General features: G+C 41.2%; 1 protein-coding gene across 1 annotated transcript; it reads left to right on the top strand.

Annotated features, from left to right (window-relative positions):
* The first annotated feature begins 276 nt into the window (after window positions 1-276).
* pole2 (polymerase (DNA directed), epsilon 2) lies at window positions 277-14713 on the top strand. The gene is made up of 19 exons (XM_028437661.1): window positions 277-394; window positions 501-601; window positions 681-756; window positions 2367-2444; window positions 2611-2704; window positions 2804-2878; window positions 2960-3043; window positions 5742-5798; window positions 6433-6481; window positions 6592-6664; window positions 11675-11847; window positions 11923-12012; window positions 12086-12140; window positions 12237-12296; window positions 12378-12455; window positions 13871-13979; window positions 14123-14299; window positions 14401-14468; window positions 14581-14713. Exons 1-19 carry the CDS (start codon window positions 324-326, stop codon window positions 14597-14599), a joined length of 1587 nt encoding a protein of 528 aa, XP_028293462.1. The 5' UTR covers window positions 277-323; the 3' UTR covers window positions 14600-14713.
* The last annotated feature ends 3154 nt before the right edge of the window (window positions 14714-17867 follow it).

The raw sequence follows: 17867 nt of genomic DNA, 5'->3' as shown, positions 1-17867 counted from the left end.
TTTTATCATGAGATGATAACTTAAAAACCTCGTTTTTAATATATATATATATTATTTTTCTTTTCTTTTTTGATTACATCTAACTAGAGAATTGCTAAAAAAAATAAATAAATAAACAAATAAATGAATTAAAAAAATGAAAAATGTTTGGCCCAACTTGACGGACAGTTTAGTTAAAATGCCATACAAGCTTGCTGAAACATTGTGATCACAATCCAACCAATATTTTGAAAGGAACTGCTTCAGCGGAAGTGATACATTATTTGCGGAAGTGGATATTTAGCGCCAACGCTCGAGTTGAAGCCTGTAAATCAGACGACAATATGGAAATATCTCGGAAAATTAAGACTAAAGTGTCCGCTGGATTCAAGATGAGAGGATTAATCCTTCGACCGTATGTTTTTAATCCTAATGAGCACGTTTTGTGTTTAAGTATTGCGATTTTGTGTTTCTGTTCATTAATAATAGTGTCACGTCGTGTGTATCTGGGTTTACCACAGGGAAGCTTGCAGGTTCCTTGTAGAAGTCCTTGAGACCGTCAATGAACCTGAATTGGATGATATTATTGAGAAGGTCCTGGATGCGGTGGAGAAGCAGCCATGTAAGTGACAAACAGTGCAGAACAAACACAGCCTGGAGGGGTTTCAGCTGTAAACAATGTGATTTATGTCATTTCCCAGTGTCGTCCAGTATGATAGAGCTGTGTGTCATAGAGAGTGCTGTACTGGACTGCTCTCAGTCCTGTGATGAAACCAGGTAGGATCACTGCTCTCTCTAGCTTTGGATTCTATGTTATGCACTTTTCCTAAAGAATCTTTTACATTCTAGTTTGTCATTCAGGTTAAATTACTGTGATCCATCATGGTGTGTAAACACATTGTTATCGATTCATACTGAGGTGCAAGGAGGAAACATATACAATTTAAAATGAAAGGCTAACAAATAAATACTCGTAAAATCAGGATACGGAATGCACAATTAATCTTTGATATACGAGAACAAATAATGTACAGACAAAGTGCACACAAATCAATATCAAAAGACAGTGGAAAATATTGAACAAAATATTAATTGAAAATCAAATAAAGAAATACAAAATTAAAACATATTCATACACCAGTACAGTATACACATGCAAATACAAACATACATACACGTTGATTGTAATTATGGTGAAAAGGCATAGAGGAAAGTGAGAGAGTAGATGTAATGTAGGAGGACTTGTGAATGGATAAGATGTTTTTTTTTGTTAAGGCAGTGACTATCCGTACGGTTGCCGTATCAATATGCCGACATTCTATCCCTATGCAGTGCTCCTATTTGGCCAGTTTAGGTCATGTGACTAAGATTAAACCTAACCCTTACCTAAACTGCTACGTACGTGTACGTCGGTAAACGTACCAATAGCACCGGGGTTGTTCGTACGGTAACTGTACAAATAGACACTTTCTTTAAAAAGAGGCTGTGGCTATTAATACGGAAATGTATCAATAGACTACCAGTCTACTCATACGCAGCGCCCCTCATTGGCCAGTTTAGGTCACGTGATAGGTGCACCATGTGACTTAAAGTTCCGTCAGTTTTATTTTAGCTCATATTTATTTTTAGCTACCCCGCTAACCCTTTTATTTGAGCCCTAACCCTAACCCTATAACCAACACAGGAAATACCCAAAAATGTTGTTTTTTTTTAATTTCCTGTATATGTATTTTTAAAGGTGGAATTTGCCACGTTAAATATGTTAAAATGAAAAACTATATATGACAAAAGATTCGAACCCACGGCAGCAGAAGGAAGAATCCCTGAGTCAGACTCCTTAGACCACTCGGCCATCCTGAACACGGCGTTAACACAGGCACATTACGCATATGTAGAAAAACTCTGGAAAACTTCATGTTTCGTACGGATAGACTGCTGGTATATAGATACATATTACGTGCTAGGATACACTTCCCTTTTTTAACTGCCTTTTAAAGAGTGAGCAGGAGGATTATGGGTCTTAATTAATGATGTGATGTATGGGCAAATGGTAGATAAAGATAACAAATAATGTCACTACTGTGTCTAGTATGGCATGATTGTATATTTAAAGTAAAATTAAAAACAATTAAGTGACAGAAATGTCTTGCTTACTACAAATACAGTATATGTCAGATAGATGTTTAGCTTGTGGATTGGTAGATTCGCATAACTGATTAAAAAGTGGAGCAGATGAAACAAATTTGTCTGAATGTGAAATTAATTTTAAAAACCTTTTTCTGAATAATATATAGTTTCTTAGGATTGGTGGGATGTGATCTGAGATGTTAGAGTAATGTTTTTTTTTTTTTTTTCAATCTGCATTTTTATTTCTTTTTTTCCTTAAGGGATAATATTTTCAACATTATTGGAGCGTTTGATGTACCACGATACATTTACAGTGTTGAGAGGAAGAAATTTCTGCCGTGAGTAAAGAGATGGTTTTATTATTATTTTTATTATTTCCCTTAATCAAATTAAAAAGTGACATCAAATGTTTTAATAAGGCTTGATTTGATCTTATGGACACATTTAAGTAATTTGGGGGACTTTCTTGAATGTTACATGTTATTTATTTATTTTTCCATTTAGAATCAGTATGACCACCCATCCCACTCCCAGTCTGTGCGGACTGGCTAAAGACAAAGCTGAGCTCTTCAGAGAGCGCTACACAATCTTACAACAGGTGAGTGAGATCCTGATCTCAGCAGAGGAACCGACCTCTGTTGCTGCACTGCTAGTTTGTGTAGTTTAATTATTGTATGTACACCATCACATTTCGCAGCGCACTCATCGCCACGAGCTCTTCACCCCACCTGCAATAGGAGCTGCTGTTGAAGAAGGTCAAAATAAGTTTCAGGTATCAAAACCAAGACAGCTGTAGTGGCCGTTATGCATTTGTTTTGTAATTAAGATAGTCAAATAATTCTGTTTTGTGTAGCTGAAGACAATAGAAGCATTGCTGGGCAGCACGGCTAAGCTTGGAGAAGTGATCGTACTCGGGATGATCACGCAGCTGAAAGAGGTGAGTCTGCCGTACAACCAGGATCAATCACCTTTACAGTGCCTTGCGAAAGTATTCGGCCCCCTTGAACTTTTCGACCTTTTGCCACATTTCAGGCTTCAAACATAAAGATATAAAACTGTAATTTTTTGTGAAGAATCAACAAGTGGGACACAATCATGAAGTGAAATGAAATTTATTGGATATTTCAAACATTTTTAACAAATAAAAAACTGAAAAATTGGGTGTGCAAAATTATTCAGCCCCCTTAAGTTAATACTTTGTAGCGCCACCTTTTGCTGCGATAACTGCTGTAAGTCGCTTGGGGTATGTCTGTATCAGTTTTGCACATTGAGAGACTGGAATATTTGCCCATTCCTCCTTGCAAAACAGCTCGAGCTCAGTGACGTTGGATGGACAGCGTTTGTGAACAGCAGTTTTCAGTTGTTTCCACAGATTCTCGATTGGATTCAGGTCTGGACTTTGACTTGGCCATTCTAACACCTGGATATGTTTATTTGTGAACCACTCCATTGTAGATTTTGCTTTATGTTTTGGATCATTGTCTTGTTGGAAGACAAATCTCCGTCCCAGTCTCAGGTCTTTTGCAGACTCCATCAGGTTTTCTTCCAGAATGGTCCTGTATTTGGCTCCATCCATCTTCCCTGTCCCTGCTGAAGAAAAGCAGGCCCAAACCATGATGCTGCCACCACCATGTTTGACAGTGGGGATGGTGTGTTCAGGGTGATGAGCTGTGTTGCGTTTACGCCAATCATAACGTTTTGCATTGTTGCCAAAAAGTTTGATTTTGGTTTCGTCCGACCAGAGCACCTTCTTCCACATGTTTGGTGTGTCTCCCAGGTGGCTTGTGGCAAACTTTAAACGACACTTTTTATGGATATCTTTAAGAAATGGCTTTCTTCTTGCCACTCTTCCATAAAGGCCAGAGTTGTGCAGTATACGACTGATTGTTGTCCTGTGGACAGAGTCTCCCACTTCAGCTGTACATTTCTGCAGTTCATCCAGAGTGATCATGGGCCTCTTGGCAGCATCTCTGATCAGTTTTCTCCTTGTATGAGCTGAAAGTTTAGAGGGACGGCCGGGTCTTTGTAGATTTGCAGTGGTCTGATACTCCTTCCATTTCAATATTATTGCTTGCACGGTGCTCCTTGGGATGTTTAAAGCTTGGGAAATCTTTTTGTATCCAAATCCAGCTTTAAACTTCTCCACAACAGTATCTCGGACCCGCCTGGTGTGTTCCTTGGTCTTCATGATGCTCTCTGCGCTTTAAACTGACCTCTGAGACTATCACAGAGCAGGTGCATTTATACGGAGACTTGATTACACACAGGTGGATTCTATTTATCATCATTAGTCATTTAGGTCAACATTGGATCATTCAGAGATCCTCACTGAACTTTTGGAGAGAGTTTGCTGCACTGAAAGTAAAGGGGCTGAATAATTTTGCACGCCCAAGTTTCGATTTTTTATTTGTTAAAAATGTTTGAAATATCCAATAAATTTTGTTTCACTTCATGATTGTGTCCCACTTGTTGTTGATTCTTCACAGAAAATTACAGTTTTATATCTTTATGTTTGAAGGCTACAATGTGGCAAAAGGTCGAAAAGTTCAAGGGGGCCGAATACTTTCGCAAGGCACTGTACCTTACCTTTTTTCAATCACATAGTTCCATTCTATAGCACACTACAATGATGATGCAACCTTATGTTGGTCTGTAAATACAGTCAATTAAAATAACTGCCTTGAATAAATTTGCACTCACATCATGGCTGTATCAGACGCCTTGAAATAGGCCTCTGTCTCTTTAAGAAGCCCCTACCAGTTCCAACACGCCCCTTCAGCATGCTGTTTGTGGCATCATCACAACACCACTGCATCTCCTCCACACGCATTGAAACTACTATCGATCTTCAGTGTATTTTAATTTGACTATTGGAAAGGAGCTACACTTGATCACTTTGTGAACAATGGCCACGAAGGATATTGTGCATCCGTACGAATTTGATCCTGCGTCTGACCTGGAAAGTGATTTTGAAGACGAACCTGAGAGAATTCAGAGGCTCTTACAAGACCTGTCTGCTTGGTAATATTCAACCTTTTTGTCATAAGTAAATAAATAAATACGTGTAATTTCAGTAATATATAATCAAACTATGTTGCAATGAAATCATAAATATAACGTAAAATGCACCATCTTTTTAATCATGAAGGGCAACAGCTAAACTTTTGATTAATGATTTATTTTATGGTAAAAACAACAAATAGTATAATTTTGGAGCCGGATGTTTGGCTAAGGACAGTTATGTTACATTATGAAGCTACATGTTGCTATGAAATCGCATACATCTTTATGAAGCTATGTTGTGCAGCTGTGCTGCTGCCTGATCAAGATGCGGGGGAGGGGCACAGCGGTGACGAAAGGTCAGAGGTGTTTCTAGGAGGTGGGGGCGTTCCTAGGAGGACTCGGGCTTTTTTACACCTAAAAATGGATGCCGTCAGAGTTTTTAAAGATTACTCAAACATACGTGAATGAACCAAGGCAATACTCCAGGCATGTTTTGAATGAGTGAATGACATTGTAACATGATATAAATCTTGATTTTACATAATACCCCCCCTTTAAAAAAAAAAGAAGAAAAAATGATAATAGTGGATCTCAATCACTTTGTAGACTATTCATTATTTTTTTATTTTCAGGGCAAATTCTATCTGGAGGATCAAAGCGGAACTATTCAGCTGGACCTGTCCAAAGCAATATCCTTTGATTTATTTAATGAATTATACAGGGTTCCTGTGGATCCTTGAAAAGTCTTAAAAGGCATTAAATTCATGAATTTAAAAATAAGGCCTTAATTGTCATTAAAATGTCTTAAATCAATGTTTCAAAAGTCTTAAATTTTTATATTAAGTATAATTTTATTATTGTAATTAGTGTCACATTTCAAAATAAATGGTAACATGTGATTTACTATAACATCGTTTAATCATGACAGCGAAACAACTACAAAACAGTGACGTGGTTGCAGAGGGACTCTGTGCAGATGAGCGTCATGCTTGTAGCAGCTTTTAACAACATGGGGAAATGTAAATTTAAAGACACTTACCTGTCTATCAAAGATTTTTCTCAATGTTTTTTATTTTTATTTTGTATTTTTGTTGTTTCATATAGATTTCTGGCTATTTTTGTAGGGGTTTTGAGTGATTTAGATGTTTTTTTGTGTGTATTTTACTGTCATTTTTTTTTCCCCCGATTAAGTTTACTATGAAGTCGGTCTTAAATTTAATTTCAAATGGAATTCAAAAGTCTTGAATGTAATTTGAAGCTGTAGGAACCCTGTAATAACACCTTCCAGATTATCGGAAGCGTTTTCCTTAGTGTTGATCTCACCAGTTCCACAATGGCCTGTACACAGAATCCTGCTTTGTGCTGGCTGAAGGTAGGACTACATTTAACTTCCAAAATGTATCAGTACCAAACATATGTTGTGATTTTAAGATGTAGAGAAAGCCTTGGCAGCAATGAATCCCTTCCACTGTTTCTCTACAGGTTGGTACGAGGACTCTGTGTTTCACGTCAATGGATTTGGGTTTCCACCAACAGAACCATCATCAGCTACGAGGTGTGTGAGGCTGATATTTTCCTAAATATGAGAACGGTATGGGGAGAGATTTGTCTCAAAAATCCCACCCATAGATCTCAGCTACACTCTCACGAAAATGGTTAATCATTGTTGATTAAATGACCAAACATCAAAGACTCATAAGAACATGTGAATGATTAATATCCATTCATCCCCCCTCCCCCCCTTTACTGTTAGACTAGAAACTACTGAAGAAAACATGCTTAATATTGAGCTGGGGGAGGAAACTCACTCAGGGAGAACATGCAAAGTCCACACTGAGAAGACCAAGGGATAGTAAACATGATCAAGGGTATATGCTTCAGAGTGAGAGTGATTGAATTTACTAAAACGCTAGGGATGTATCGATACTGATACTGGTATCAGGTCAATACCGTCCTAATATACTCATTGAAGTTCACCCATAACAAGAACCGATACCAAAGCGTGCTATTGTTGAAGTGGCCTGTCTTTTTTGTTGTAGTTTTATGGGGGATTGGCCACCAGGGGGAGACTGTTCCCAACAGTTGGATTGATAATTCCAGCAGGATTATTTTTGTCTTCTTTTTGAATAACTAGTGCAGTGCCCATTGGAATTATGTATTGCTTTAGAAAAAAAGGTTAAGTAGCTTTTTCATGGATGGACAAATGAGATTGTGTTTGAAGGTGGGACATCAGAGACATTTAGGTTTGTTGTGAAATGTGTAGAATGATAACTATTGTGTTTTCATATATTTAAATGAATAAATTGGGAAAAAGTAGGGCTGGGCGATTTAGCCCAAAAATAATCTCTGATTATTTTAAAGAAAACTTTGAGTTTCGATTCGATTCGATTTTTTTTTTTCTTTAAATCCACATAAAAATGACTGCAGACATCAGATATATTGTCAAAAGTGCAACTTTATTGCTGTGATTGTCCTCAAGAGTTAAAATGCATAGAACAATCCCAAAATAAAAAGTAAATGATTCAATGATTCAACAATTTCAAGCTTTAACCCAGGTTTAAGCTTGAAATCGCCCCCTCCCTACAGCTACTGTGTGCTGTTGCTAAAGTGCAGCAGCACACAGTAGCTTACATTTTCTGATTAAGAAATCAGATAACTACATATTCTATAACACATAACATTACAATTTAAAAAAAAAAAAAAAAACTTCCCCGTAGCATCTCAGCATAGTGCAAATAAAACATTGAACATGCCTGTGGCACACATATAGCCTACTCAAAGGGTAAACACATGTAAACAAAGGGGGCTGGCTCACATTGGAACGCATAAGTCTGGAAAAACTGTGGTGGGGGAAAAAACAAAATTATTATTATTATTTTTTTTTTTAAACCCAAATTTGCAAAATAAAAATAATTTTTATCTACAAATTTCATTAATCAATTAAATCGATTTTTTTGCCCAGCCCTACGCACCAGCATAAAGTTATGGCTGGAGAAACACTTTGAGACACTCACGTTTGCATGGGAACTTTCATTCCTCTTTCATTCAGAATAAAAGTTAAATCCTTTTAAAACCGACCTTGTAAACACTTAATTCCTAATGTAAATTTATGCCTGACACACACTCACAGCAGATTGCTGCTCCGCTTAAAACCAGGAGGTGGGGGTGGGCTCTCCAATGACAGGCTCTGCCGCACACGTGGCTACGGCGTGCAGCGATTGGCTCTGGCGCACACAATTTTCTGAAATAATTAATCAACGGTACTATTGCAGTCTCAACAAATCTGAAGTTGCACACCTTTGAACCAAAAGGCAGCCATGTTGAAAGTCTCAGCTCTGTCTGTCCCTGAACCACAGAGATATTTCAGCCACACACACACACATATACATAGACACACATAAATTCCTTGGTTTATAGATAGATATGTCAAGGTTTAATTTATTCAGACAACTGTTGTCTGACATTCCACGTCCCTAACGCTAGCTTCTGTAGCCGGGGATCAGATCGCCAAGGCCCCCGCCCTGGACAACTGCCCGATCCACACTGCACCGGCCTCATATGATCCCTCCTGCGGGTGGTGGGCCTACGGGAGGGCGGGCCCACGTCGTCCTTTCGGGCTCTGCCCAGCCGGGGCCCGTGGGCAAAGCCCCGGCCACCAGGCGCTCGCACTCGAGCCCCAACCCAGGGCCTGGCTCCAAGGTGGGGCCCCGGTAGCGCCAATCCGGGCGACGTGAACTGCCTTTGTTTTTTATTATACATATATGGCTATTGAACTGCTCTTAGTCGGACCCGTCACCTGGGACCTGTTTGCCTTGGGAGACCCTACCAGGGACATTAAGCCCACGACAACATAGCTCCCAGGATCATTCGGGTACTCAAACCCCTCCACCACGTTAAGGTTACGGTTCATGGAGGAGGGAGGATGCCGGTTAGACCTGGCAGACCCAAACGTATAGTGAGGGTCTGCTGGGAACACCTGGCAGAGTCTCCCGTCAGAAGGAGCTTCAACTCCCACCTCCGGGAAAACTTCAACCATGTCTCGGAGGAGGCGGGGGACATTGAGTCCGAGTGGGCCATGTTCCGCACCTCTGTTGCTGAGGCGGCTGATCGGTGCTGTGGTCGCAAGGTGCCTGTCGTGGCGGCAATACCCGAACCCGTTGGTGGACACCGGGGGTGAGGGATGCCGTCAAGCTGAAGAAGGAGTCCTACCGGGCCTTTTTGGCCTGTGGGACTCCGGAGGCAGCAGACAGGTACCGACGGGCCAAGCGAAGTGCAGCCACGGCGGTCGCCGAGGCAAAAGCCCGGACAGGGGAGGAGTTTGGTGAGGCCATGGAGAACGACTTCCGGACGGCTTCGAAGAGATTCTGGACCACTATCCGGCGTCTCAGGAGGGGGAAGCAGTGCACCGTCAACACTATGTATGGTGCGGATGGTGCGCTGCTGACTTCGACTCGAGACGTTGTGGATCGGTGGGGGGAATACTTCGAAGATCTCCTCAATCCCACCGACACGCCTTCCAATCAGGAAGCAGGGCCCAGGGACCCGAGAGTGGGCTCTCCTATCTCTGGGGCTGAGGTTGCCGAGGTGGTTAAAAAGCTCCTCGGTGGCAGGGCTCCGGGGGTGGATGAGATCCGCCCGGAGTTCCTCAAGGCCCTGGATGTTGTGGGGCTGTCATGGCTGACACGACTCTGCAACATCGCGTGGACATCGGGGGCAGTGCCTCTGGATTGACAGACCGGGGTGGTGGTCCCCCTTTTTAAGAAGGGGGACCGGAGGGTGTGTTCCAATTATAGAGGGATCACACTTCTCAGCCTCCCCGGTAAGGTCTATTCAGGGGTACTGGAGAGGAGGGTCCGCCGGATAGTTGAACCTCGGATTCAGGAGGAGCAATGTGGTTTTCGTCCTGGCCGTGGAACTGTGGACCAGCTCTACACCCTCAGCAGGGTCCTTGAGGGGTCATGGGAATTCGCCCAACCAGTCCACATGTGTTTTGTGGACCTGGAAAAGGCATTTGACCGTGTCCCTCGGGGATTCCTGTGGGGGGTCCTCCGGGAGTATGGGGTATCGAACCTCCTGATAGGAGCTGTTCGTTCCCTGTATGACCGGAGTCAGAGTCTGGTCCGCATTGCCGGCAGTAAGTCGAAATCGTTTCCGGTGAGGGTTGGACTCCGCCAGGGCTGCCCTTTGTCACCGATTCTGTTCATAACTTTTATGGACAGAATTTCTAGGCGCAGTCAGGGCGTTGAGGGGGGTCTGGTTCGGGGGCCTCAGTATTGCATCACTGCTTTTTGCAGATGATGTGGTCCTGTTGGCTCCAACATACCATGACCTTCAACTCTCACTGGATCGGTTCGCAGCCGAGTGTGAAGCGGCCGGAATGAGAATCAGCACCTCCAAATCCGAGTCCATGGTTCTCGACCGGAAAAAGGTGGAGTGCCTTCTCCGGGTTGGAGATGAGGTTCTGCCCCAGGTGGAGGAGTTCAAGTACCTCGGGGTCTTGTTCACGAGTGAGGGAAGGATGGAGCGAGAGATCGACAGGCGGATTGGTGCGGCGTCTGCAGTGATGCGGACTCTACACCAGTCCGTCATTGTAAAGAGGGAGCTGAGCCAAAAAGCGAAGCTCTCTATTTACAGGTCGGTCTACGTTCCAACCCTCACCTATGGTCATGAACTTTGGGTCATGACCGAAAGAACAAGATCACGGGTACAAGCGGCCGAAATGAGTTTCCTCCGTAGGGTGGCTGGGCTCTCCCTTAGAGATAGGGTGAGAAGCTCAGTCATTCGGGAGGGGCTCAAAGTAGAGTCGCTGCTCCTCCGCATCGAGAAGAGCCAGATGAGGTGGCTCGGGCACCTAATTAGGATGCCCCCTGAACGCCTCCCTAGTGAGGCGTTCAGGGCACGTCCCTCCGGAAGGAGGCCCCGGGGAAGACCCAGGACACCCTGGAGAGACTATGTCTCTCGGCTGGCCTGGGAACGTCTCGGGGTCCCACCGGAAGAGCTGGAGGAAGTGGCCGGGGAGAGGGAAGTCTGGGCCTCCCTACTGAGGATGCTGCCCCCGCGACCCGGAAACGGCTAAGCGGGAGAAGATGGATGGATGGATGGCTGTTGTCTGAATAAATGTAATAGTTTAGTATTTTGTAGAAAAGAAAAGTTTTATGGTCTGTTTTTTGCATGCGTGGGAGAAGTATCGGTTTTGGAAAAACTGGTATATTGATGCATGCCAAGTAAATGCTAAAAAAAAAAAAAAAAACACTTTAAAAACCTCTCAGATATCAGTTAATTCACCATTTTTTAAGGCCTTAGAAAAATCTCTACCACTAAAACTGCTTTAAAAATTTGCACTTTTACCTTATTGTAGAGATAGCTTCAGTCTTGCCTAAAACAAAATAAGAAGCAGAATAGGTACACGTGTAACAACAGCAGTGGAGAGTAGGCAGTTGATTAATAAATGAAATTAAATTAGTTATAGTATATATTATAGGTAAGTTATACTGTAAGTGGGAATCAGCACATTGGTCATGTTGTAGCTTCTTTTTAATACCATTGTGTCGTTTGTGGACCACAGGGCGTATTACGGCAACATGAACTTCTTCGGTGGTCCGTCCACCACTTCAGTGAAAGCTTCTTCCAAGCTAAAGCAGCTGGAGGAGGAGAATGAAGACGCCATGTTTGTTATTATCTCAGATGTGTGGTTAGACAGCGTGGAAGTGATGGAGAAGCTCAATGTCATGTTCTCAGGTTGGACTTCAACACTCATGTATACACGTTAAAAAAAAAAAAAGCACATTTTGAGTCATTAGCGTTCTCTTCCAGGATATGCTGCCATGCCTCCCACATGTTTCGTTTTCTGTGGGAACTTCTCTTCGGCTCCGTATGGCAAAACTCAGATCAAATCTCTGAAAGGTGACGTCTAAATACATTTGTTTATACACACTATTAGGAGAAAAGTCCCCTACTCACACACTTGTTTTTGTAGAGTCGCTGAAGAATCTGGCAGATTTAATCTGTTCAAACACCAGCATTCACAGCAGGTAAGCGTTATCGCATTCCTCACTCTGCTCTTTAGACCGTTTAAGTGTTCAAGCTTCACCGTGTTTGACTCAAATCTGCTGGTCCTGAATCTGCAGTAGCCGCTTTGTGTTCGTTCCTGGTCCTGAAGACCCGGGTCCAGGTACCATCCTGCCCCGGTATGACCAAACTTGTATTTTTTTATCATTTTATGTGAGTTTATCTTTGTCATGTTCAGACTCTGTAACCTGCTCCCTTAGGCCTGCCTTAGCAGATCACATCACTGAAGAGTTCAGACAGAGGGTGCCATTTTCTGTGTTCACAACCAACCCATGCAGGTAAAACTAGCTGAGCTGAACTCTTTGGCCCTCAATTATCAAACTTGTGTAAAAACGGGTGCAAATCTGAGTTCACATTTGGTCATACGACAGGACCAACATGTGGTTTATGAATCATTTGTATTCATAACACTGGCAAGAAAAGAAAGGAAATCCTCACATCTGAGGTGGAGCAAAACAAAGTTGTGCTTTTAGACAGTGTGAAAACTGGACTTAAAGGTATAGTTTTGCAGTGTTTTGCTGTTTGCTGCACCATTGTCCCTGTCAGCCACTGTAAAAAGGTGCTCACAGGTGACGTCCGTCCCCCTGTGTGCTCTGCGTACAATTTCACAGCAAATATGCTGGAGAGACAGGGAAATATACCGTTCATGTCAGCATCAGTTGTCCGCATGCTTTAAGCAATAAATAACATTAAAAATAAATTAACGAAAACCCTTAAAAAAAGGTCTTAAATAACTAAATGTTGTTCCTTGACTGTGTTTATTATGCCTTTAGCCAATTTCACCTATACTTCATCATATTACTGATTGAATATTACTGATGAAGTTTAGGGTATACTTTACATTTTAAAAGCATGAATGATACATAGCACGCTCATGTCAAAATCAATAAATACCGAAGCTTACGTGGATATGGTCGAATGCACGTACGCTTCGGTCTGAACGTATGAACGGTTGATTAATGAGGGCCTTTTTGTTAGACTTTGCATGATAATGTTGTGGCAGTCTGGTTGTAGATGTTCAACCCAATTCAACGTTATTTTGATAACGTAAATTACAACAATAGTCGAATCACAGTGCTATCAAATTATAAAATTCTTAAGAGAAAAAAAAGCCACATGAACAAGCGTTTAGCGACAGTGGGAAGCAAACAACTCCCTTTTAACAGGTGGCAGGCATCTGCTTCTACTGGTTGGGGTTACTGGACAGAGAGAGGAGAACTGAACACGATAAAGAGATAGAACATCAGAGTGTCCCAGACTAGTTGAGCAGTGAACCACACATCAGGAAGTGCCAGCTCCAGCTTCACGACACCTGAAAAGAGAGAGAAGGATGAGGAGAAGGCACTGACCGCAGCAAAACATAATACATTATTAGCAGGTCTGCCTGCATGGAAACACCTGGTGCTAAACTATGTGTGAGTGGAATGAGAATGAGTATGGTGTTGCGTGGTGTGTAAGCAATGTGGTGGGTATACAACGAGGATCAGAAGAGAAGTGACTGTGTCTGACTGGACATCACCCATAGCGGACTATGTGTAGATAGAGGATTGTGTTTGAGTAATGTTGGTGTTTTACTATATAATCTTAGTTTTTAGGTCCTATTTTTAGATTTAGGGCTTTGTTCCTAGTGGTTAGGTTAAGGCTATTATACGGTATACGCTTTGTTGATCAGGTGTGCTGTGCATGTCTCTAGGATCCAGTACTGCAGTCAGGAAATCGTCATCATCAGGGAAGACATGGTCAACAAGATGTGTAGGAACTGTGTGAGGTTGCCTAATACTAATCTTGACATTCCAAATCATGTAAGTTGAAGTTTCTGGAACAAAAATTAAATTTCTCCTTCATTTGTCTTTGTGGAATCTGTTTTGTTGTAAATAATTTGCTTTAAGAAGATGTTTTGGCGTTTTTACTGTAGAAAATAAATTAATTATTTTCTTTGCCACAGTTTGTGAAGACCATCCTGTCCCAGGGACACCTGAGTCCACTTCCTCTGCACGTCAGTCCTGTTTTCTGGGCGTATGACTTCTCCCTGAGGGTGTACCCCGTTCCTGACGTCATTATCTTTGCTGACAAATACGATCCGTTCAACATCACAAACACCGATTGCATCTGTCTCAACCCGGTATTTAACACAACTGAATGCTTAGGCACACTGATCTAATGACATCTGTTATTTAAACATAATGTATGTTTGCTTTTTTTTTTTTTTTTAACTTTTGCTAGGGCTCATTCCCAAGAAGTGGCTTCACGTTTAAAGTGTACTACCCCTCAAACAGAACCGTTGAGGACAGGTGGGGTGCTTTCCTTAGGTTTTTCAGTCATATTTAGGAAAAACTGTTTGTTTTCCTAATAAATTAACCTTTAAAGTTTAATTGAATGAACTTTATTCTTGTTTCTTTACAGCAAACTGCAAGGACTCTAAAGAAGATTAAAGATAGTTTTTAAGATGCTTTGTGGGAGCGTTTGTGAAGCTGGAAGGAGAAACTGGTTAATATTCATGATCATGTATAATAAAACTTTTATTGTTTTTACTAAATACTCCTTTTGGGTGTGTTACTTACTTTAATATTTACCTTCATCACATAAATTCAATATATAGACCCACTTTTCCCTTTTTCACTGCTTTGCATGGCCAGGCTCCTCTATACATTTCAGACATGTTGTGTCCCTACACTTCAGGACGCAGCCTTCGATCCTCAGGTCAGGGTCTACTAAGGTTCCCAAAAACTAAATTTAAAACCAGAGGAGACCTGGCGTTCCAGGCTGCAGCCCCCAGACTCTGGAATGGTTTGCCCCAGTCTCTCCGGGAGATGAACTGCGTGGACACTTTTAAAAAACATTTGAAGACTTCGCTTTTCAAAAAAGCTTTTAGTTAACAAGATTTTATTTTTAATTTTTACTGCCCTTTTATGATGCTACACATGTGATGTAAATGTATGTTTATTGTTTCTGTGTACAGCACTTTGTGATTTTATCTGCGAAAAGCGCTTTATAAATAAATACTTACTTACTTACTTTAACTACTGAAACCGCTCTACTCAAAGTAACAAACGACCTCCTGCTTGCTTCTGACTCTGGTTCCCTCTCCATTCTCCTCCTACTTGACGTCTCTGCCGCCTTTGACACCATTGACCACTCCATCCTTCTCCAACTCCTACAGCATCTTAGCATCTCTGGCTCAGTTCATCTGGTTCACCTCCTACCCCACCAATAGATCTCAATTCCTATCCATCAACAACTGCATGTCTCACACCATACCTGTCAACCATGGAGCCCCTCAAGGCTTGGTGCTTGGTCCCCTTCTGTTTCCTCTGTACATGCTTCCCCTTAAAGGGGGAGTATCGTGTTTGTTTCAGGCACATAGTTCCATTCTATAGCATACTCAAATAACTATGCTACCCATATTTTTTGGGAAAATGCAGCAAATATAGGAAAATTTAAAAAAAAACTTAAAAGAAATTTCCCTCTATAGCTCACGGTTTGATTTTAAGAAACTCCACACGCCCATGAACACTCCCCCTTCAGTACTCATACAAATAAATAAATAAATAATGAGTACTATATTCTGTGCAAAGCATCACATAAAATCCACATGGAACCTCACCTATTTTGAATACAATATCAATTTCGAAACTCAACGTCATTATTACTTAAGTTGTTCCTTATAGAGAATGATTGATATTTTAAGTCTCTTAAGTTGTTTACAAATATGAACTGTACATCTGGCAGGATGGGGTTTTATTTTGTAGGGCAGGCAGGAACTCTTGGCCTCCCTTCTAGCAGCTTTCTCCTGCTTGGCACCAGCTGCTGGTGATTGGTCACCAGCTGTAATAAATTAACTGCTCTGTGTATAAATGGGGAGGCTTTGCCTCAGCTCAGTGATGACACATTACTACGTTATCACTTGTTACCTGGGCGTGAAACCGAAGACAAATAAGCTGTCACAAATTATAGTAATAATTGTATTTTACATGGAATATCACTGAAGTCTGTCACACAAGAGTTTCGCCCCCTTTTTTTTTGTTAATACTGACAATGATCATATATGTACGGTAAATATTAGGTAATATGAAGTGAAATTACTTTTTTTTTTTGCACATGATGTCAAAGGTCAACACTACACATAGTGCAATCTTTTCATGACAGCTATGCATGTTTTATTTGTTATTTTATTGCATAATTGTGACCATCACTAGCCCTCCCTAAGAAAGGGCAAGTCAGGGTAGGACAATGGAAGAGATGGTGAAAAGTCAACTATTTGAAGATGAGGGCGCAATGTGATGTTACAGTTGTACATATTGTTTTGTAATCAGACTGATTTTTGCACACAGGAAACTTTGAATAAAGCTTTAATGAACAAAAATTACCTAAATAATTCAATTATTCATTGATCGTCAAAGTGGGTAAATACTAGGACATTTGAAAGAAGGTCCCAGGCCTTGCTTCATTGTGTAAAATAAACTGTGTTATTATATTCACCCACTGTCTGAGTGTTTTTCCTGGCTAAGATCACAGGAATCAATCACAATCAAAAGGAACAAGGCACCATGTCTGCAGCCAGTGGTGGCCAAGGCTTCCCATAATGAATTAGGCTTCATTTTTCGTTAGTGTATGATGCTGTAAGATGGTTAATTGTGTGTTTGATTGTTTATTTTTGGCGCGTACCCACGACCTCCATTAAAGCCTGTAAAACTGTGATAACGGCTCGAGTCACCGCAGAGTTCCGGTGCATGTGTGCGCGCCGTCTCTGGTCGCTACTAACCTACCGGCAGCAATACGTTCAATAAAATGATAATTTACATCGGGTATGCTTCAGACTCGGGCCTACATATTAGGTTCATGGGTCGGGTCAGGTCGGGCTGGATTTTTTGGGCCCGATCTAAACTCTATAATGAGTCCACTTAGAATGATAGAATGTAGGACAACAACCAGCTGCTTCATTGTCCCAGATTCAGCACCAGAATAACTGCAGCTGCAAGTTCATCCGTGACCTGTTTATTCCTGCATTGATACGCAGGTACATACCACTATAGGACATTACCAACCACTGCGAGATGTTTGAATTCCATCTTTCTACTCGTGAATTCACTTTTTTGTGATTTTGTAATTTGCAAAGTCTTCTGTTGAGCATTATCGTGTATTTTGTGCAGAATAATCTTGCTTTTGTGTGTCAACCTCTTTCACAGAGAGATACTTGTTTTCTCACATAAGTACAACACAGTCAGCAGACACACAAGGCCCCCATTTTACTGTAAACACTCAGACTTGTACAGCATCGACTGTCAAAAGTTTTGAAGAAAAAATACATGAATTAATGATAATTATAATTTGATTATGTGTTCTGTTTTTGGGCCTGATGTAGTAAATGTGTTTATTAGGATTACAATTTGTAGATAAAAAAAAACAGAATTGCAACATGTTATCAACTTTATTCAAATAGGACATAAATGCAACCATTACAGGTTAACATCTGATATGATACCTATGAAATAAGCTAACTTAACCTTTAAGGCAGGGGTCTGCAACCTTTACTCTCAAAGGAGCCATTTGGCCTCATCTCACCTGGATTAAAGTCCTTTCGGAGCCAAAAAAGAAAAACCTTCTTAATGAAGACAATACAGTATATTGAGTTCTATACAGTTAAAATGATATAAAATAATGTTTAATTTCATTTAATTTGATTAAACAAA

The sequence above is a fragment of the Gouania willdenowi genome, chromosome 22 (assembly GCF_900634775.1).
Source record: "Gouania willdenowi chromosome 22, fGouWil2.1, whole genome shotgun sequence".
In the NCBI taxonomy this organism is placed as follows: domain Eukaryota; kingdom Metazoa; phylum Chordata; class Actinopteri; order Blenniiformes; family Gobiesocidae; genus Gouania; species Gouania willdenowi.
This window is presented reverse-complemented; position numbering and strand designations above follow the sequence as displayed.